The sequence below is a fragment of the Quercus suber genome, unplaced genomic scaffold, assembly GCF_002906115.3.
Source record: "Quercus suber isolate HL8 unplaced genomic scaffold, Cork oak 2.0 scaffold_98, whole genome shotgun sequence".
Taxonomy (NCBI): Eukaryota; Viridiplantae; Streptophyta; class Magnoliopsida; order Fagales; family Fagaceae; genus Quercus; species Quercus suber.
In genome coordinates this window covers 1,363,721-1,386,237 of record NW_027069563.1, presented here as the reverse complement: position 1 = coordinate 1,386,237, position 22,517 = coordinate 1,363,721, and the positions used below count along the sequence as shown (strand labels likewise).

The following is a 22,517-nucleotide window of genomic DNA, read 5'->3' as shown; positions in this document are numbered from 1 at the left end:
GGTTTTTTTTTTTTTTTTTTTTTTTTTTTAATTATTAATTTTGAACCTAATCGACAGCTAGGCATGATGCACTAACAAAATGGTGTAAATCTAAACAATATTTTGATTTCATGATTTAAAAAAAAAAAAAAAAAATTCTTACCTTAAGAAGGGTACAATAATTAGTAGGTGATTTGGCATTGGATATTTAGGAGGAAACAATAATTAGTTTGTAAAATGTTTAGACTAAAATTATGAGTATCCTGAAATTCTTTTAGAGTAATTGAGAAAAGCGTTCCAATAATGCTGGATAGCCATGATTTAGCTAGAGTAATTGGAAACCTAAATACTGTATCGCAAGGTAAATTATACTGGAATGTTGAGAATGTTATAATTTGATTTCAGATTTTTTTTTTCCTTTTCAATTTTATCTCTAAATTTATTTTGGAACAATATAACCTTTCCATGCACCAATCAAGACACCATCACAAAACTCACACCTTAATTCTTCCCAACATTTTGTTTCGAAATCACATTAAAACATGTTCTATATTTTAGGGGAATTTACATGTTCTATATTTCAAAATATAGTTTAGCAGGGATGGCAATTTGTGTTCACAGGCCGGATTTGTGTCGTGTCAAGCCTTGAGTATTCGGCTATATAGGTTGACTCGAACCTGACTTGTTTAGTAAACATGTCAGAAATCCTCAACCCGAACACAAACTATTTAATAAACAGGTCGACTCGAACCAACACATTTAACTCGTTTAGTTAACAAGTCATGTAAATGTTAATACAAATGACCTATTTAATAATCTATTTGATTAATAGGTTATAACTTAACCTATATTATTTTTATCAATTCCCATGTATCTAAAATTAAAATACAATTACAACCATAAATGTAGTAATAAACATATAAAAAAAACCATAAATTCAATAATAATATCAAGATAACTAATAACTTTGTAAGTTGAACGGGTCAAACGGATCAAACAGGTTCGCATGTTGAACATGAACACAACCTGTTTATTAAACAGGTTAACAACCCGAATATGACCCAAACCCATTTTAGCTTCAACCCATGATTGGTTTATAAACGGGTTAATCGTTTCAGGTCATGGGTCTTGTCAGATTTTGCCACATTTAGTTCTTTTTTAACTAAATGTATTGTAATATTTACCTCTACAAATTGTCTCTAGTCCAAATATAACTTATCATCTTCTCAAAAAAAAAAAAAAAATTCTTTAAAATATTTTTACTATTTTATTTGTTATTAAATTTAATTATATTATGAAATATATATTAAAATTTATTTATAATTTTTTTATTAAGCCATGCATCGCACGTGCATAATACTAGTTTATGTAAAAGCGGAGACCTCATGCACTCTCGCATGAGGTCCTACCACGTGGCATTCTAATTTTGCATTTAGCTTTTTTTTTTACCTCTTTTATTAAGTTTTTTTTTTTTTTACTGTTACCGAAAAGTTCACATTAACTTATTTTACTGTTATTTCATTAATATCTCATTAATTACCTAAACTTACATCACACCTTTCACTGTCCTTCATGTCTTTTAGCATACCCACTGTTTTAGTTTTTTTTTTTTTTTTTTTAAAAACAAAATAAAATAAGTAAGGACTAATAGTAATAACTAACGAGACAAGACTCTAGAGAGATATAGATAGATACAAAAATGTTGTGGATTGTTAAATAAAACTCACTATTTCACTATATTTTACCAAAATAAAAGACCTTAGACTGACATTTGAAAGAGAGAGAAAGAGGAATCTGAGAGGCCCCCACCTCCGTTATACTAGCCTTCCACCACCATCAAGACACTAAAACCCCTACGGGTAATTTTTTTTCTTTTTAAATTAGGAGCTTAAATATGATTTAGGTTTAAGTAATTTGGTTAGTTTTTGTTTTGGGTATATAAGTAGAGAGAATATTTTGTGCGCAATGTAAAGTTATATTCTATCATGGTTTAATTTAAATCATCTATAAGATACATACATACACATTCGCACCATTGATGAGTGGAAGACACTCAGAGAGTTGGGCATACTTTTATTTCATAGTATGAAATATATGAACATAACACAAATTAGTTGATTTTCATTGTCTCGTTACTCTTTTGCATTTATTTTTGGTTTCATGATTTAAAAAAAAAAAAAAAATCTTACCGTAAGAAGCGTACAATAATTAGTAGGTGATTTGGCATTAGATATTTAGGAGGAAACAATAATTAGTTTGTAAAATGTTTAGACTAAAATTATGAGTATCCTGAAATTCTTTTAGAGTAATTGAGAAAAGCTATGTTCCAATAATGCTGGATAGCCATGATTTAGCTAGAGTAATTGGAAACCTAAATACTGAATCGCAAGGTAAATTATACTGGAATGTTGAGAATGTTATAATTTGATTTTAGATTTTTTTTTTCTTTTCAATTTTATCTCTAAATTTATTTTGGAACAATATAACCTTTCCATGCACCAATCAAGACACCATCACAAAACTCACAACTTAATTCTTCCCAACATTTTGTTTCGAAATCACATTAAAACATGTTCTATATTTTAGGGGAATTTACATGTTCTACATTTCAAAATATAGTTTAGCAGGGATGGCAATTTGTGTTCACAGGCCGGATTTGTGTCATGTCAAGTCATGAGTATTCGGCTATATAGGTTGACTCGAACCTGATTTGTTTATTAAACGTGTCAGAAATCCTCAACCCGAACACAAACTATTTAATAAATAGGTCGACTCGAACCAACACGTTTAACTCGTTTAATTAACAAGTCATGTAAATGTTAATACAAATGACCTATTTAATAATCTATTTGATTAATAGGTTATAACTTAACCTATATTATTTTTATCAATTCCCATGTATCTAAAATTAAAATACAATTACAACCATAGATGTAGTAATAAACATATAAAAACAACTATAAATTCAATAATAATATCAAGATAACTAATAACTTTGTAAGTTGAACGGGTCAAACGGATCAAACAGGTTCGCATGTTGAACACGAACACAACCTGTTTATTAAACAGGTTAATCGTATCAACCCGAATATGATCCAAACCCGTTTTAGCTTCAACCCATGACCTGTTTATAAACGGGTTAATGGTTTCAGGTCATGGGTCATGTTAGATTTTTGCCACCTTTAGCTCTTTTTTAACTAAATGTATTGTAATATTTACCTCTACAAATTGTCTCTAGTCCAAATATAACTTATCATCTTCAAAAAAAAAAAAAATCTTTATCAGAATCACATTTTAGAGGTCTACATTGAGGTCTTCCCATATGTGAATCATGAACGTACCATTGAGCAGAATTATGTATAGCAACCATCTTGCTCATTGCCTCCAGTCTGTAAATATTAATTTTGTCCACGAAAGTTGCAATGTTTAGGGTATTACTCTTAAAAGTAATAATTATAAATTATTAAAATTTTAATCTTTCTGCCTTTTTAAATATTATTTCTCTCCACGTCATGGATAAGACATTTACTACAAATAAAAATTTCTTTCTCATCTTAAATTGAAATTTCAGAGAATTGGATTTACTAATATACACCAATAGAAACCACAAATTTTGATACAATAAAAAGATATGAACCTCCATTTCACTTTTGATTATAATTAGTGCCTACACACGAAACCATTCAACAATTGTAATGATAAGATAATTTTATCTAAATCTAGATGAGAGAGATGGTCATCCTGGTTTTCACGTTGAGGTTTATCAATGGGTTATTTGGCACCGAAATTAAGAAAATTGAATTAAATATATGGCACAAAATTAGACAATAATTAAAAAAACTACTGGAGTAATTTAGATTCTATTTATGCTTTGATTTTAACATAATATATTTGATGTGTCACATTTGAATCAAAATTTCAAATAAAGACAAGCTGCGTACTCTGCCAGGTCTTTTTTTTTTTTTTTTTTCCTGGTTTGGTCCTGTTATCTTTAAGAAGTAGGAATTGGAATTCCTACCCTCAGTGACATATATAAAAGATGCAAATATAAAATGCACTGAGTTTTGAGAACCAACTTCATGTGAACAAGAAAATAAGTTGAAGTTAAAGTTCTTTAGCTAGGCTGCTGGTTTTCTAAATATAAAATAAAATAAATTAAAACTTCCACCCTAGATTGCTAAAATGTTGTTAGAAATTGATGTTTTCAACATCATCAAGTGATAGTTAGTGATAATGGTATTTTTGTGATTCCACATATGTTTTTCAAATGCCACCTACCCTTCTCATTAAAAGGAGAAGAAGAAGAGTGCGATTCCTCATATGCGTCCATATGTATGAGGTGCAGGTATAGGGCAAGATTCAATGGTACATCAATTTACCTAGGGTCCATGTAAGGTTCTCTCTGTCTCACCCCCCCCCCAAATTTGAATTAGTTTTAGCATTTTTCAATCACTTAATGGTGAATTGGTGATTGTATTGTATTTCTATAAATTCATAATTTTTTTTTTTTGGTGAAGAAGATGCTAAAGTATTACAAATTTTACTATAAAAAACTTATAAACTGATGTGACATTTCAAGAAAAGAATAAATGAATATCAAATTATTTATTATAATCGGACATATTAATTTATAAGACCTATGTGATAAAAAAATGTGCAAGTTAACACACTCTTTTTTTAATTAGAGAAAAAAAATAAATAAATAAACTAACTTACTGGCCCCATTTTAATTTGGGGGGCTTTCTATGTTAGGGGGCCTTAGGCCATGGCCTAAATGGCCTAGGCCTAGGGCTGTCCTTGGGCTTAAGATATGGGTGTCCATTGGCTAGGTTGAAGAAGAGTTTTTTCAACTCAATCTGAGCTTGTTGGTTGATTTATTCCTAATCCAATTCAATGTAATCCATCACATGTGCAGAAAACAATCTAAATTGGTTAGATCGGTGGGTCATGCTTACATATTTATGTTTTATAAAGAAATGAATTTTTATTAACTATTTAATTAGTTTTTTAATAAATTATAATTCACATAATAATATAATATGTATAAATTATACTGTAAATTTCCAAATTTATCAAATTTAATTCATAAAATATTAAAATTAAATTTATAGGTACTATGAGAATAAAAAGGGAGAAAAACTATTAATTATTTTTGAAATAAAAGTTTAATTAGACATTATAAGTTGACAAAAGAATTATAAATTCATTAACATACTAAATGATAAATTTCTTAATCTTAAAAATAAAATACTCTTGGAAAGATGCATCTAATTATTTCGTAATTTTATTAAAATAAAAGCAATTAAATTTTGCAAAAAGAAGGTAATAATTTGTGTGTGTGTGTGGGGTGTGGGGGTGTTGGGTGGGGGTAGAGAACCTTACATGGACGCTAGTAAAATGATGCACCATTGAACNGAAAAATGCTAAAACTAATTCAAATTTTATGATAAAAAAAACTTACAAAATAATCAAACAATAAAATAAATGAATGTTTTGAATAACTTTTATTTATTGATGATTCGTCAGTTTGTAAAACTTACATAGGAATTATTACTAGCTCACTTTGGATGAATTAGTCTTATTAATTAGTAAGAATTAATAATAGATTTGAAATAAAATAAATTATAATATAAAAAATAAAATAAATATCATTTAAGTTATAATTAAATATAAAAAGGCCCCTTTAAAATTTTCGCCTTAGGCCTCAAACTTTCTTGGGCCACCTTGATTAAGCCCTCTATTCTCCTACTCAATATGCTATTTATTCTAACTCTACCTTAAACAACGCTATTATCCCAAATCCTATATTATCGTTCCATCATTTTTTGTCGCACTCCAACTCATGAGTCCTAGGCCAGGTTCGAGTCTCATCTTAGGCCAGCTCGATTGTCAAACACTCAAACTAAAAAACTTGTTGTATTATATTAAGCTGGATAAGGTTCTAAAGGATTCATCAATATTCATATGACAGGTTTCATAATCTGAATAGGATTGTCTAGCTAGGCTTGTTTCGAGACAAAGTAAGTGTACAAAGTACAAACTACCATTAGCCTTTAAATAATCAATTACTTAATTTGATGGTTTTCTTTTTTTAAGGTGATTGTAACTCTATTGTGAATTGTAATTTGATTAAGAAATAACATTCAACATTGAGCCCCACAAACTTGTTTTAGAGCAATTGTACTGAATTGAACTGTGGTCCCCCCATATAGATGAATTCACGTCAAAATAGGGTGTCAAAACAAGTCAAAACTGTATTGACACAAATAAAATAATGAACTAGGTGTTGATTGCGAGTTAAGCAAATCAACATAGAATCAACTCATTTATTAATCATGTCAAAATAGTTTAACCCATTTTGACATTAAACTATTTGTAATAAATACTAAATTGTAAAAAAATAAACTAGAGTTAGGAATCAACATTAGTTGAGGAAAAAAAAAATGCTAGCCATATACTATTGTGAATTGTGATTTGATTAAGAGATAACATTTGACATTGTGCCCCGCAAACTTGTTTTAGAGCAATTGTACTGAATTGAATTGTGGTCCCCCCATATAGATGACTTCACGTCAAAATAGGGTGTCAAAACAAGTCAAAACCGTATTGACACAAATAAAATAATGAACTAGGTGTTGATTGCGAGTTAAGCAAATCAACATAGAATCAACTCATTTATTAATCATGTCAAAATAGTTTAACCCATTTTGACATTAAACTATTTGTAATAAATACTAAATTGTAAAAAAATAAACTAGAGTTAGGAATCAACATTAGTTGAGGAAAAAAAAAATGCTAGCCATATACTATTGTGAATTGTGATTTGATTAAGAGATAACATTTGACATTGTGCCCCGCAAACTTGTTTTAGAGCAATTGTACTGAATTGAATTGTGGTCCCCCCATATAGATGACTTCACGTCAAAATAGGGTGTCAAAACANTTTTTTTTTTTTTTTTTTTTTTTTTTGGGAATTTGGCTATTACCGCGTTTTAAAAATGCGGCTATAGTTTTTTTTTACCTGGGCAAATGACGAATGCTTGTCTACAAACACTACGATAAGTTTTACAAACACAGCTATAGGAAACCTGTCACACACTAAATTCCAGCTTGTTATTTGTTGCATTCAATTCCGGAATTGAATGCAACATAATAACAAGCTGGAATTTCAACACTTATAAAGAAAGAATTTAAGGGTAAGAAAAAAACCAGTATCACCGTAGGTACTAGGTAAACATAATTACCAAGATTCCAAGGAGCTCATGTATGATAATATATTACATGCTATATTGAACCTTCACAAGAACTAGCATATCAATAGTAAGTCTTAGTGCACACATGCACAAACCTTTGAACATCGGTGGTGAAATGCATGCACATTAAATTTCTAAAACATGACAAAATCAATGCCTATAGGCTTGTAACTCAATTGACACCTACCTCTATCCCTAGTCCCCATGTCACAAGTTTGACCCATCTCCCCTCTCCTCTCCCCAAAAGAGCAACGAAAAAAAAATTATGAAAAAAAAGACAGAATTAACATACTTTGGGGACTTCATGTAGTTGTGCCATCTGTGTGCACCATTGGGACGAAGATGATCTTGAATCCAAACAGCTGATTTCCCATTTTCATAGGTCAAAAAGTAAATTGGGTTGCCACGAGTTGAATCTTTGTAATTGCCAAAATATACCTCTTTTGGAAGATGATCATAGTTCTTCTTGAACATTGAGACCTATGCCAACATAAGATAAGTGACATTGGTTAATAGCAACGTGTATCTATGCATGTGTTGTTCACTTGTTTGTTTTGCAATAAAATATCAAAATGCGTTTGACAATTATGATGGGAACACTGAGTCAATTGTAAAACTTGAACAAACATTTTTTTTGATAAGTAATTGTAGAACTTCAACAATTAAACTATCTTAGCACAAAAACTTGATTATGTAATATGCCAAAACTGATAGTGAAGCTATTCTAATCACAGTAGAGTAATCATCATGCAGAATCTAGAAACATGATTCAAATGAATGAAATTTCTCAACAAATCAAAAATGGTGCAAATCCTAAAACGTGCACAGGCAAAACCCTCACATGGCCATAGGAGAGCCTTGAAATACTTGGAAGATAATGGCTGGTTGGTTACATTGCCAGGGAGGGGCCATATAATAAGTGCTAAACAATCCCGGCATGAGACATTTATATTTCATAACTCAAGCCATTGAGATTATATATATATTTCTAAGGATTCAAAAGATATTTAAGAGATTCATATTATTCTTACAAATTGCTTTTCTCGCGCATGTGGAAGTGCAGTCCTCAACTTGGCACGAATGGTTATGGGATCTGTCCCAGAGATTACCTATATTAAATAATAATTCATTAATTCATTATATGAATTGTTGATACATCTTATTACCTACAAAAATCCTTCAGTCATTAGATTCACAGTGAAATTCTCCAAAAACTATGCTATTTAAAATTTTAGTCACACACAGAGTGGTTCCCGCATAAAAAGACTTTCTTTACCCAGCTGATCTCCCTAACTATTAACCAATCTGATGGTAACATTCATCCACTAACGGAAACAAAAAAATTGTAAGATGAAAATTCAACGGTTAAGTTTTAAAAAACTTTAACTATAGATAAAGCATTGGCCAAAACATTGATATATTTCTCCCTGAGGTAAATATAATAAGGCCAAAGTAATAATTGACTTGTCTTTTGTCATTAAGTAATAGTTCAGCTTGAGCATTGAGTGGTGAAATTCATTATTAAAAAAAAAAAAAAAAAACACACACACACACACACGAATGATGACAATTTTAAATCATAATTTCTGCCTCAGAAAACCACATTGAAAATAAATGGAATTGTGAAAAAGAAGTTTAAAAAAACATTCTATAGGTTCTTTTGCACTTTGTGGGTTAAGAAATTTGAAGAGCTTAAGCACTGTAAGGGCAAATCATACACCACCTCCTATGTTGGATTGGTTGCTGTTTTGACTTTGCCCTCAACCCCACTTTGCCACCCCTCATGGAGGAATTCATATTACTCAAACTAAGGATACTCCAAGAAGTTGCAATTTAATTGCAGCTATTACAATCACTTGGGAGAATTCTCATGATTTCGTACTACAGTGTAGTATATGGTTGTCAACTAAAAAATTAACACCACCATTCCAAAGAGAAAAGTTGCAACTCATATTGAGATGTATAAAAATTTTAGGGTAAAAACAATTTCCCTCATGTGATTTGGCCCTGTCACAATAGACTGCATATTTTCAATTGCTATATTTTACCAACTAAGGTTTGGACTTAGGAATTAAATGAAATCATTACGTTTCCATCCAAAATAGGGTTTAGAATTTCAAAAACCCAAACTTTAAGGGGTGACAATATACTATTATAGCAATTGAAAAGTTTATGGTACTAAATTGTGACATAGCCAAATCACAGAGAGGTGAATAACATTTCCACAAATTGTAAACTCTGTTTATTTAAATGATACCCTAACAATTTTATATTAGTTAAATGTAACAATTGGAAGTTTATGGTGTGATAAAGCCAAACCATAAGGGGTAATTTTCTCAAATTTTTATAGTGTGTACCTCATCTATAGCTACCTCATATAAATTCACTACTAAAATTACTTTATCACTTAACACTAACAATTTACCGCAACGTAATTGTGAAAAATTATCATTTTTGATGTCTATAAATTTTATGTTTCATCATATTCTAGGATGTATATAGTAAAAAGTCGGGTTTTTTTGTGTTATTAGCCTCCCAGTTGCTATTTTCCCAACCAAGAAACTAAAAGAGGCTTTACTTGGATATTGGTACCTATTTTTTTTTTTGCCAACTATGAACAGTAAGGTTGCAACCCTACTTTTCATGAGTTGTAAAAATAAAAATACATATTTTAATGGAGACAGGAAAAGAGAAGAGAAAGATGGGAGAGAAGAGAGAAAATTGATTTATTTATATTATTTGTTAGTATAATTTATATTATTTTAGTGAGTTGTATTTAAAAATAGAAACTAGGATGTTATGTGAGTTATAAAATAAGATGGTTAAATAGATAAATTGAGTTTTAAAAATGTATATTTAATACTCTTTTACATCCCGGATGCTTAAGCTAAAGCATCTCTCATTTTGTTTGAATGGCAATGGTAGGTATGGTCTCAAAAATGGGCCCTACAGTAAATTGTTGACATGTCCTTTCTCTACCGAATACCTACAACAACGTTCCTTAACAACTACAATGAAGACATCAACTGTCCTTGTTCCATTTAATTGCATGGCTAGCAAAACCAACATTTCTCTTTCAACATTAGCAAAGCCAACTAAAGTAGCTAACCCTCCCAACTTTTTTTAGTTAATATGTGAAGTGTAGACACTCCCTTTGTATTCTTCTATAATATGTATATAATTATCAAAACTATATTGGATATTTAACTGCTAGGACATTAGGACAATGATCCATAATTCAACCATTGAGCCATTGATTTAACTAATATTAAAATTATTATAAAAAAAAAAATTGTAAGAAAAGTATACATATATAACAAATATGCAAGTATACTTAATTAAATTAAAACAATACAAGAAAAGGTACATCTCCAATTGAAAAACCTACTCTTTTTATTATTCAAATTAAATATTACAAGTCTAAAGATATATCTAATGTTATGCTATTTAAAAATTATTTAAATTCCATGAGGATTTATATACTTTAGGTATAAAAAAAAAAAACAAAAAATTTAAACCGGGAAATAAACTATTTCCATTTCATTGAATAGATCCTATGCCCTCAAATTTTTCATGATTAGATAGTTCAACTATGGTACACTTAAGATTTTGGTAAATATGGCCATGCAACCCCAAGCAGACCTCAAGCTAGTCTAAATGGGAGGGCAATTCTTCTCTGCCACTCTCAAAACTTTTACATGTATTTTACATCATTTAGAGTTAATAGGAGTGGATTTAACTAGCTTGCTCTAACCCTCTTTCAAATTTAGCAACCAAAGATATTGGGCCCAACCCTGTAAGTAAGCAATGGAGGGGTTAGGAAGAGGAGGTGGGTAAGATAGGGAGAAGTGTACCAAAGAGGTTGAAGCCAGATATTTCAAGGGAAGCCACAAATAGTATTTTGAGCCCTCAAATCTCAATTAGCATTCTTGCTTGAAACTAAAATTTCTTCTTTTGAACACCCAAACAAAGAACTTTTTATGAGAGAATTTAAAATTCTACAATGTGCCTAAATTCAGTTTACAAATTCCTTACCAAATGTACAGTAAGTGATTAAGTATGTAACAAAAAAATTCATTCAGAAGATTAAATATAGAAAATTTTGAGCAAAAGTACACCATTTTGGTTCTCAGATGGTTAAACATTATTAGGAAAGTGGTAGTCAATTTTTTTGATTACCACACTTAGGTCCCATGAAAATTTGAGCACAAGTTTAGGCAAGGGAAAGAGCTAAAATGTTATAAGGAAAAAAAGAAAGGAGTCAATTTGCTAATACAACTGCAAAATGTAGACACGTAACAAAGGACACAATGCTTACCAAAAATCATGTCTATAACTATTCATGGATGATTCCATTTTTAGGCGTGCACCATCAACCAAGAAATTACCACTAAATCATCTAACACACATCTAGAGTCTAAACATTTTGCTACCACAAGGCACTAATTAAATCACCAACAACATACCTACAAACCTTTGATCATATTCAATCAAAAAATATTGGCATTAAACATGTGGAAGCCTTGAAGTGATGCATGCATTAGGGTTGGCCAAGATTCGAAATGCTTGGCCTCTGGTTTTGTTGATGAACATGCTTGTGTCTTTGTCTCTTCTCCATCCCCACTTGAGATTTTTTTTTTTAAAAAAAAAAATGAAAGTTTAATATACTGAGAATAATTTATAAATAAAAAGGAAAGGAAATGCTCAGGCTTTATCCCTCTGAACTTTATATATATATATATATATATTGATAAGTAAACGTAGCTCTAAACTTGAATCTATTAAGATGGTAAAATAAGAACTCAGAAACATATTGAGTTTTGGGGATTAGATTCCTTTACAGAGGTGGACACAATCCTTTTTTACATAATGAATTAATCAATCAACCATTTTATACTTTTCCCCATTTTAACTCAATTTCTACTTTTTTTCTTGGGTTCTTGTACTTTAATTATTGAAAAAAATAATCATGCCGCTTCTTCCAAGCCACATTTATCAAGTCAAAACTAGGTCAAGACATGAAAATTCCTAATTTGCCTAAGACTGCATATGAATTTCAATTATTACATAGAAATTTTGTTATGCAAGAGGACCAAAATAGGCTTGTACAGTGCTCGCATCTCCCATTTCTAATTATTTATTAAATTCTACCTTAAGATCCCTCCTGCTTTTCCACTTACAGAAAGAAATGATGATTGAAACAGGGAAAACATGCTCTAGTCAACTCAAAGTGCATAATCCATATGCCCATATGTTGATTACTCCAGACAATGTTTATCACATATTTCCCAAGGAATAAAATCATAGTGAAGCAAGCTAATTCATATAAAATCTTATATAAGTTCTAGATAATGTCAAAGTTGAATGGTATCTGGGGAATTTCAAATTTTGGTTTAGTCCGTAAGCCGATGCCCCTAACTAAAATGGATCTCAAGGGTTTTAGACACCTTACCTATTTGGGGAATAAAAACAAACAAATCATCATTTGGAAAGTGCAGGCACGATTCTCAGCTCCACACTCTCCTTGTTTACTTTATGATGAAGGATTGATTTTGTATCCTTTATTAGTAAATTATCTCTCACACATTCTCTTCCAAAGACTTCCAGAATTCCAGAAGTGACACAAAGATCCACAAAGGGAAATTTCATAGAAGTAACTTCCAATATCTCATTCAATTTTTCACTCATTCATCATGACTAGACTCATCTGTAGATAGTTTTATCATCAATAAAGACCAAGAAAGAAATGATTTCTGCAATGTTTGTATGATTTGGTGATACATCAAGCATCAATGCATTTAATGATATGAATTTCATTATTTTTGAATTTTCACTTTGGTCCCTCCCTACATAGTAAGGTAAACTAGGCCAGAAAATTTAGCCTATCTACAAGAATAAAAAATTCTATTTTTCCTGGGGTTGTTGGGGTAAAGAAAAGAAAAACTTTGAATCAAGCAGTCAATCATTCCCAGCAAAACCATCAAAATTCCAAGTTTAATCACTTTCATAACCTATTGACGGTAGTCAATACCAAAAATGGCACTCATCCCTTTTGTGTCATACTAGAATGTTATAGGCCTTGTTATAATAATAATAATAATAAAAAATAAAGGAGGAGGGGGGGGGGGGGGGGGGGGAGAAAAAAACCCTTGGGCTTGTGACTAATTGAGAAAATGGAGAGAAAGCATAAGCAAGAATTAACAAAGTTTTGCCTAACCGTTATGTTTACATAAGAAAGCCCTTGACTGATACATCTTTACTATTGAATTTTACATGTTAAAATGAATCCAATGTGGAGTGTATGTAAAGGATAACCTCTACTAACCATAAAATTGTACTTGCACTACATGTAGGATTAGAGTTACTTTGCTTGTTCTACAATTACATGGGTAATTAGGCCTTAAAAAAAGTTTAGGCCTCTTGGGAACAACATCTCTAACAATCCCAAACATACTAGTAGATTTTGTGGATAAAGATTTGATTGATAAAGGTTAAAGCAAAGACGCACACATGGTAAGAGCAAGAAGCTATAGATAGATTTTCTTTTATGTCCATACATCTTTATGTTATCAACAGCTAGCTTGGAATTTAGTCTTTGATTTTGGAATTTGGCAACTGTGGTTATCTCGAAATGTACTGATATTTAAACAAGCAACCAACTTGATCAACCAATTAATAAATCAAACTATAGAACTAGCATTGGAATTTTACTATCTAGCCAAATTGGAGATAATAAAAGCACCCTGCGTCACCAGACTAATTACCTGGTCACCACTGGCTGCCCCTTGAGCCCATAAACTACTCACTACTTACTACTCGTACCACATTACTATAATTTAAGTGGGAGATAGACCCATAATTTAATTTTACCTTCATCATGATACACCACGACAAAGTTGTGACCAAGATTCTAGAAACACTGAGAATTTATTAGAGACAAATATATATATATTTGATTGGTCCTATAGCTGTGTTTTCCAGATGCGGTAATAGGGCCTAACCTAAAACGTGGCTATAAACACATATAAACGCGACTGTAGATGTGTCCCATAGCTGCGTTTTAAAAACGCGACTATAGGTGAATACTTTAAGCCGCGTTTACTTAAAACGCGGCTCTAGGTCGCCTATAGCTGCATTTTTGCAAACGCGGCTATACTTTGTGAAAATTGGCTAAGTAGAAAATTGAGTATACTTTGTCTTAATTTGTGTGATTGCTTTTAACGCCTGACTAAAGTTATATATGGTATTCTTCTTTAATTTTCCCAATTAAGATGTGTTCTCTTCCACAAATTTCCTTCAAAATTAATGAGCAACTCATAAATACTATTTTTCTTCTCATCTTCGTTGAAATTTGAAAATGTTCAATTTGCGATTGCATAATTAGCAACAGGTCCAGTATGAAAATGTGCTGCTTTTTAAGCTTCAAATTTGCAACAAACAATTGATTGTGAATGCATTCCATATACGTGGAGATATTCATGTATATATGTATATGGAATGTATTCAGAAGCAATAAATTTAAGCTTTTTTTGTATTCTTCATTTATTTGTCTTAAAGAATAGATTTATTAGACTTATTATTTGATTTATTATTTAAGTTATTCTTTTAAGTCAAATAAATGAATAAATAAACATATATATAGGGGTAATTACACTAAACCCACTTGTGGTTTGAGCGAAAATCACTTTGCCTACCCGTGGTTTGAAAAGTATCACTTAACCCATCTGTGGTATGTTCCGTTTGTTTTCCATAATGCACCTCTGTTAAAATCAGTGGTAAATAGGTGTTTTTGCTCAAATTTTATGTCTCTCTCCTCTCAAAACAAAAAATAGCACAAAAATGCAAGAAAAACAAGATCAAAAAGTGGTATTGGTCTCTCTCTCAATTAACATAAATCTTGAACATGAAGAACATAAATCATTAAACCCAGAATTTTTTTTTTTTTCTCACATTCCCAAGTTCTCTCAAATTTTCTCAGCAATCATATAACTATAAAGAAATCAAACTCTTCAATCTTAGTCTTAAACACCCATTTGGCTCATCTTTCAATAAGTCTCTCATCTTTACAAGAACCTCAACAACATAAATCACAAAACCCAAAATTTCTTTCTACTTCCCATTCGAAAACAAATCAAAAGTTTCAACCTTTACACAACAATATAAAGCTCAAACAGCACAAACTACAATACCCAATATTTTTTTTTTCCCTTTTATTTTCTTGGAAACCAAACAAAGAGAGAAAATTGAATAATGGGTATGTGTTAAACCTCAAAAAAAAAAAGAAAAAAGAAAAAAAAAGCTTACCAACATACAAGGACGATTTGGAGAAGAATTTAAAGAAGCTAGGTGTTTTATATGGCTGTGGTGAGATTGAGATTGTGAATCCATAACCAAATTCTCTAAAACCCAAAACCTCTATCTTTCTTTTCTCTCTATTATGAACCCATAACCAAATCCACCAATAACCACTGGCCACCGTGATTTTTGCGAAAAAAATAAATCAAACCCAAATGCAAAAACCAACAAAACCCACAAATGGTGACACAAAACCACCAAATGGAGAGCCACAACCCATTATAAAAACACGTGTTTTCTCCCCCTAGCTTCGATGTTGCGAAACTTGTGTTTCTCCTCCTCCAGACACTCCAAACCACGAAGAACATGTTGATCTCACCACAAGTCCCTCTCTCGAAAAGTTTCTGAGTTTTGGATGTTTTAATTCATATTATGTTATGTTTTGGGGTTAAGAGGTGTTTTTGTAATGACTGGGCTCGAGGTGGGTTACGATAATTACCCGTGTGTGTGTGTGTGTGGAGGTACTCTTCATCAGTCCATTAATTCCATTTGTTTGTTATAATTATCAAATTATTGCCAAAAGCTTTTTAATTCAACTAGTTGAACACTTCCTAGTACTTCTAAAAAATATATTCATGGTTCAAATCTCTCATCTCTCAATTATTTAAAAAAAAATTATCCCAAAAAAATTAAATTTTAAAAATACTTAAATTTAATGATTTATTTGACTTAAATAATAAATTAAATAAAGATAATACAACCATATCTAGAGAAATAAAATTTTGAAGAACAATATATAATTATAAACAGGTGATTCTAAAAAAAATGATAATAATTGTAGGTTCAATTTCTTTACGTAAACCCAAAGACAATTAATTTGTAGAGTATGAGTCAAAGAACTAGAATTAGTAAGGGATTAATAATAATGGATCATAACTATTTCAACAGTGCATTGATCAGTTTGTATACATTGATAGTTTTAATCACTCTCTTGTTTTCCTTCTCTCTCTTTTCTCTCCTGCTTCTTCCGGGGTCCAATTGACAGGTGCTCCCCTCTATTATATAGTCACTCCTACCCTCATCTCCATCGTCCACGTGCTCCCCATCCATGAACTTGCTCAAGTACCTGTCACGTCAGGCAGCTTCTTTTCATCTCTGTGTGAGTGGCGGTAGGTTAGGATGCACTGTTCAGAGGTCTTCTCCACATAAATGCGGCCAGAAAAGCTGTTGCAATGCATTGAATACGGTGGCAGCAGCCTTTCCCTCAGATATTTCCCCATCCTTATCGTTCCTGAATATGCTTTGAGCTTATCTTGATCAGGTGGAGTCCTCGGACAGTCATTCGGGCTTTTCCCCTACTCAATTAGTCTCCGATATCATATCAGAGCAAAACATCTTCTTCGGACAGGAGATGTCCTCCTCGGACTGGAGATATCCTCCTCGAACAGCGATGATCCTTCATCAAGAGGATTCCACTCTTAGCTGGGCCTTGTCTTTTCCGCATCCCTCTTTTCGGATGTGAAACAGTCCTCTCGTGGGCATTCGGCCCATTAACTTGGGCCTGGCCCCCTTTTCCCCCACAATAATAATTATAAATTGGCTTATTAAGCAAGAACAAATATTCATTTGTTTTAATATTAACATTTTCTAGAAAATGAATCATTTAAAAAAAAAAATTTAAAATATTGTCTCATTTTCCTATATTTGATAACAACCTTAAAATGAGTTGAAAAATTATCTTCTCTTATTTAGCTTAACATAAGATGGCATTTTTTCCAAAAAACTTTTCTAGAAAATAATTTTATTTCACATCAAGCTAAATAAATAAAATATCAAAAAATAATTTTCCTTTCATTCAAATTTTTTCTGATACTATAAAAATGCAAAAACACTATTTTTACATCAAATTTTTCATCGAAACTAATTTTTAAAAAAAAAATCTGTACATAAAAATTGAGTCACACATTGAAGTCACCGAAATGGGATTTTCTTTTTACTATTTTCAAAACTAATCATTCTTCATGTCTTTTACGCTCCCATTCCCAAAATCCATTAGCGCTTGACCTATTTTGACTTCCATAATAAAACGTAGTGTAAATTACTAATTGGATATACTCTACTGCACTAAGCTTGAGGTATATTCCAATTAAACTGCTTTAAACTTTAAACCCCAAGGAATAAACCTTGATTCCACCAAGCAATTGAATACAACACTTCAAGCTTACATGAACTCGACCTCATCTGATCACCAAAAAAACGTTCACAGTAATACCCAATTCACATGGAAAGCACGTATATATAAGGGTTGAGACAAAGAGAGTCACAGAGAGAGAGAGAGAGAGAGAGAGAGAGCATAATGGAGAACAAGAAGCAAGGTATAGTTCAAAGACACTCCAACAAGTTTGTTCAACTTTGTTTTGCTCTGTTACTACTCTCCACCTTTGCCTTCTTTCCCTTGTGCCAGTCCTTTGACTATGGCGAAGCTGTCTCCAAGGGCCTCCTCTACTTTGAATCTCAACGTTCTGGCCACTTACCACACAACCAAAGAGTCACTTGGCGACACCATTCTGGCCTCACTGATGGTCTTGAACAAGGAGTGAGTTCATTTTCTATAACCCCATTTCTCAAAATCACATTTATCGTACATATATGTATCTATATATTGATCTTATTCATTTCAATTTCCATACCCCAATTGCCAAACAAGTCCATTTTTCATACCCAATTCCCAAAATCACACCAAGTGTTTATATACATCCATTTTATCAAAACCCATTTGTCAAAATTACGTCAAATTTTGTATATAGTTCATACATGCACCTAGATGTGTATGTTCTGAGTGATTTGTTTCTTTTTTCTTATTATCAGGTGGACTTGGTGGGTGGGTACTATGATGCTGGTGATAATGTGAAATTTGGCTTGCCTATGGCTTTTACTATAACAATGTTGTCGTGGGGTGTCATTGAATATGAGGAAGAGATTGTCGGTGCCGGCGAGTTTGGTCACGCGCTGGAGGCGATCAAGTGGGGGACTGACTATTTCATCAAAGCACATACTCAACCAAATGTGTTATGGGCAGAGGTAAACTCAGAACACTTGCTTTGCAAATTGAGAACATGTCATTTCCACGCGCTGAGACTGGGATTATCCCACCGGGCTCACCGGAAATGGAACTAATTTGAATTTCCGAACAGTCGGTCAAATAATGTTTCACTATGAAATTCTGTGAGGAGTGACCCACTTTAATACCGCGATTGGCGCGTGTCTCACTCGCGGCAGTATGTGGGGATCGACGACCTTGTTCAAGTCTTTCCTTTCTTTTTCTCTTTTCTTTTTTATTTTAATTTCATGGGGGCATTGTTCAACTAATCGACCTGTTTATCTATCTAATGTATAGATTTATGTATTGATTTGGTATATAGCTTATTTTCGATTGCCTAAATGAGCTTGAAAAAACATAATTATTCTATTAAAAAAAAGTAGATTTAAAAAAAAAAAAATGTATATAAGCAAAAAAGTAAAAAGTTATGTTAAACCAACTTGTTTTGTTTAATTTTAGTCAAATATTAATTATGTAACTAATTAACATACAATTGCTTTTTAGGTGGGTGACGGTGACACCGACCACTATTGTTGGCAGCGGCCGGAGGACATGACAACGTCACGGCAGGCTTACAAGGTTGATGCCAACAACCCCGGGTCGGATGTTGCGGGTGAGACAGCGGCAGCAATGGCAGCAGCTTCAATTGTGTTTAGGGAAACTAATCCACATTACTCTCACCTACTATTACACCATGCACAACAGGTAAGCTAGTTAATGAGGTTGCTATATAAGAGAATATGTGGTTGGTATACTATTCACCAAAATTTAAGTGTTTGGTTAGTGTTACCAAAACAAAAACAAAAAATGCTAGAGGAAGCGTTATCCCAATTATAATTTTTTGTTGTATAAATAATTGTGGTTAATAATAAAATGGGTTTGATATTGCAGTTGTTTGAGTTTGGTGACAAGTTTAGAGGAAAGTATGATGAAAGTATTGGTGTAGTGAAAGGGTATTATGCGTCTTTTAGTGGGTACATGGATGAGTTATTGTGGGCAGCTTTGTGGCTATACAAGGCCACTGACAATGAGGAATATTTGGGGTATGTGTTAGAGAAGGCACATTCTTTTGGTGGTATCACTTGGACCATGACTGAGTTTAGCTGGGATGTCAAATATGTTGGCGTTCAAATCATCGCTACAATGGTAAGGCACTCTCTCTCTCTTTCTCAATTAATGGACTTATTATTACCTTTTTAATTTTGGCACCGATATGTAACTGTTGGAACTTGGAAGAGTCTAACTGAAATGGAAAGCTTAACAATCACTGTTAAGGCCAGCGGAAAACATTTTTTTAAAAAGAAAATCCTTTGTAACTGCTAGACTAAATTTGTTTAAACCTCACCTTTGACCTTTGTAGTGTTTAACCACATATGTAGCTACAAGCCTACAAGCGTTACAATATTTATTGCAAAATGCTGATTGCATTTTTGTGGCCTACAAGCGTTATTGCAATATTTATTGCAAAATGCTGATTTCATTTTTGTGTCCACTCCACAGGTAGAGAGAAGATAATGTATATACATATAGTATATATAAAAATTCTTAGGTACTTCTAGAGTAGAGTCTAACTGAAATGGAAAGCTTAACAATCACTGTTAAGGCCAGCGGAAAACATTTTTTAAAAAAGAAAATCCTTTGTAACTGCTAGACTAAATTTGTTTAAGCCTCACCTTTGTCCTTTGTAGTGTTTAACCACATATGTAGCTACAAGCCTACAAGCGTTACAATATTTATTGCAAAATGCTGAATGCATTTTTGTGGCCTACAAGCGTTATTGCAATATTTATTGCAAAATGCTGATTTCATTTTTGTGTCCACTCCACAGGTAGAGAGAAGATAATGTATATACATATAGTATATATAAAAATTCTTAGGTACTTCTAGAGTATGGAAAAATAGTACTTCCGAAGTATGAAAAAATTATACTCCCCCTTTTCACATTTATGATGGAATCCACCATGAATTTAATGAGTAGATCATACCATAAATATGAGAAGAGAAAACACCATTATTTGTGTTCCGAGTGTACCTAAGAATTACTCGATATATATATATATATATATATATTCATCATTTTGTTCATGATATGAGAATCATAATTACATAATATGAGGAAGGTAATGAATATACAAAGTACATGAGATAATTATTGTATTAAGAATGAGTTTGATTCGATTCTCAAAAAAAAAAAAGATTGATTCTTTTTTTTTTCTTTTTTTGCACAAAAGATTGTTTATTTAGTTGCTAAATTTTGATAAAAGTATACTTTTTATGTACATAAACAAATAGGTTAGTGTAAACTAACCAAAAAAAGTAATGCAAACGTTAATTAACATTGATACACAGCTCTTTTTTCTTATTGAAGCGTTAGTGATGACTTGACTTTCAATCATTATCATTATAGTCTAATTAAACATTTTTGAAAGAGTATCCATCGCTTTTTTCATTAATTTAATTTCAAAGGTTTCTATCACTTTTTTCAATTTTCAACTTCTGAATAGCACATTAGCACTACCTTTTACTTTTCTGTTGTTTTTCTTTTCAGTTGCTGATGGAAGAAAAGCACAAGAAACACAAGCATATATTGGAACAGTATCGTTCAAAAGCCGAGCACTACGTTTGTGCTTGTCTTAACAAAAACAACATGTCTAACGTGGAACGCACCTTAGGGGGCTTACTGTACATCCGCCAATGGAACAACATGCAATACGTTTCATCAGCATCATTTCTTCTCACAATCTACTCTGATTATCTCCAAGCCTCAAATCATAAGCTCAATTGTCACAAAGGTGAGGTGGGCCCAGATGAAATCTTCTCCTTTGCGAAATCACAGGTTGATTATATCTTGGGTTCTAATCCAATGGCCATGAGCTACTTGGTTGGCTATGGCCCCAAATACCCACGAAGAGTTCACCACAGAGGAGCATCCACTGAATCATACAAAGGCAATAAAGGTTTTATTGGGTGCACACAGGGTTATGATGATTGGTATGGACGAAGTGGGCACAATCCTAATGTTCTCATTGGGGCCCTTGTTGGTGGCCCAGATAGCAAGGACCAGTTTAGGGATCAAAGGTCCAATTTCATACAAACCGAGGCATGCACCTATAATACCGCCACACTAATTGGGGTTTTTGCTAAATTGCATAGTTTACAACAAGCTGATAATGGTATCTCTGTGCGTCCTGCTTTAATTGCTTCTAGCTAAAAAAAAAGGATATACAAGGAAATAGGAGATTTTGGGTTTCCATTAATTGGTTTTGGTGGCTGAGTCAAAACTCAAAAGGTCCACTAACCCAATGTATAAACATTTTCATGTATACAAAAAAGAAAAGAAAAAGAAATTATGAATAAAAGCTAAATAGGGATATTTTTCATTCTTAAATTGACTTTTCAAGAAGTATTTCTCAAGAGTGGTTAGAGACAATGCTCAAATCAAATCCATAAATCGATCAACACCTACCAACACAAAAGTTAGTCTCATTTTCTTCCAAGAAAAAAAAAAGTGAGTCCCATTTTGTGACACTTGGTAATATTACGAATCCAAAAAGACTGGGGAGTTATGAAATTCACGGACATAATGGGTCATCTTTTTTTCCATGATTTTGGAATTATATGGTCTAAATGAGACACAGCTTCCTTCAATTGTGGGTGTTCCATACTACAAGCCAAACATGAAGAACAAATAACCAACGGCCACGGCTCGTATCCAAAATTACGGTGTCAATGGCGGCAAATTTAGCCGCCTGAAAAGTCATCCAATACGATAATTAAGCAGGATTTCATGCACTTTATTCATATAAATAAAATAAAATATTCAAAATTTTTGAATTTTGGGTCTTAATTTTCAACCTCGTATTAGGGAGATATAAATTTGCACTTTTTAC

At 32.2% G+C, this 22,517-nt stretch overlaps 1 protein-coding gene and 1 long non-coding RNA gene across 2 annotated transcripts; one reads left to right on the top strand and one right to left on the bottom strand.

Annotated features, from left to right (window-relative positions):
• Positions 1–7,518: 7,518 nt before the first annotated feature.
• Positions 7,519–11,860, bottom strand: LOC136068080 (uncharacterized). The gene is made up of 3 exons (XR_010629483.1): positions 11,772–11,860; positions 8,264–8,341; positions 7,519–7,712 (listed from the first exon to the last, which is right to left on the bottom strand). It is a non-coding gene; the product is annotated as an uncharacterized LOC136068080 (long non-coding RNA).
• Positions 11,861–17,808: 5,948 nt separating this feature from the next.
• On the top strand, positions 17,809–21,993 carry LOC112007200 (endoglucanase 11). The gene is given in 7 exon segments (XM_024039507.2): positions 17,809–17,819; positions 17,929–17,989; positions 17,992–18,123; positions 18,396–18,608; positions 19,132–19,332; positions 19,519–19,773; positions 21,176–21,993. Coding segments are annotated over 7 exon segments (1,536 nt in total). The 3' UTR covers positions 21,839–21,993.
• Positions 21,994–22,517: the final 524 nt, after the last annotated feature.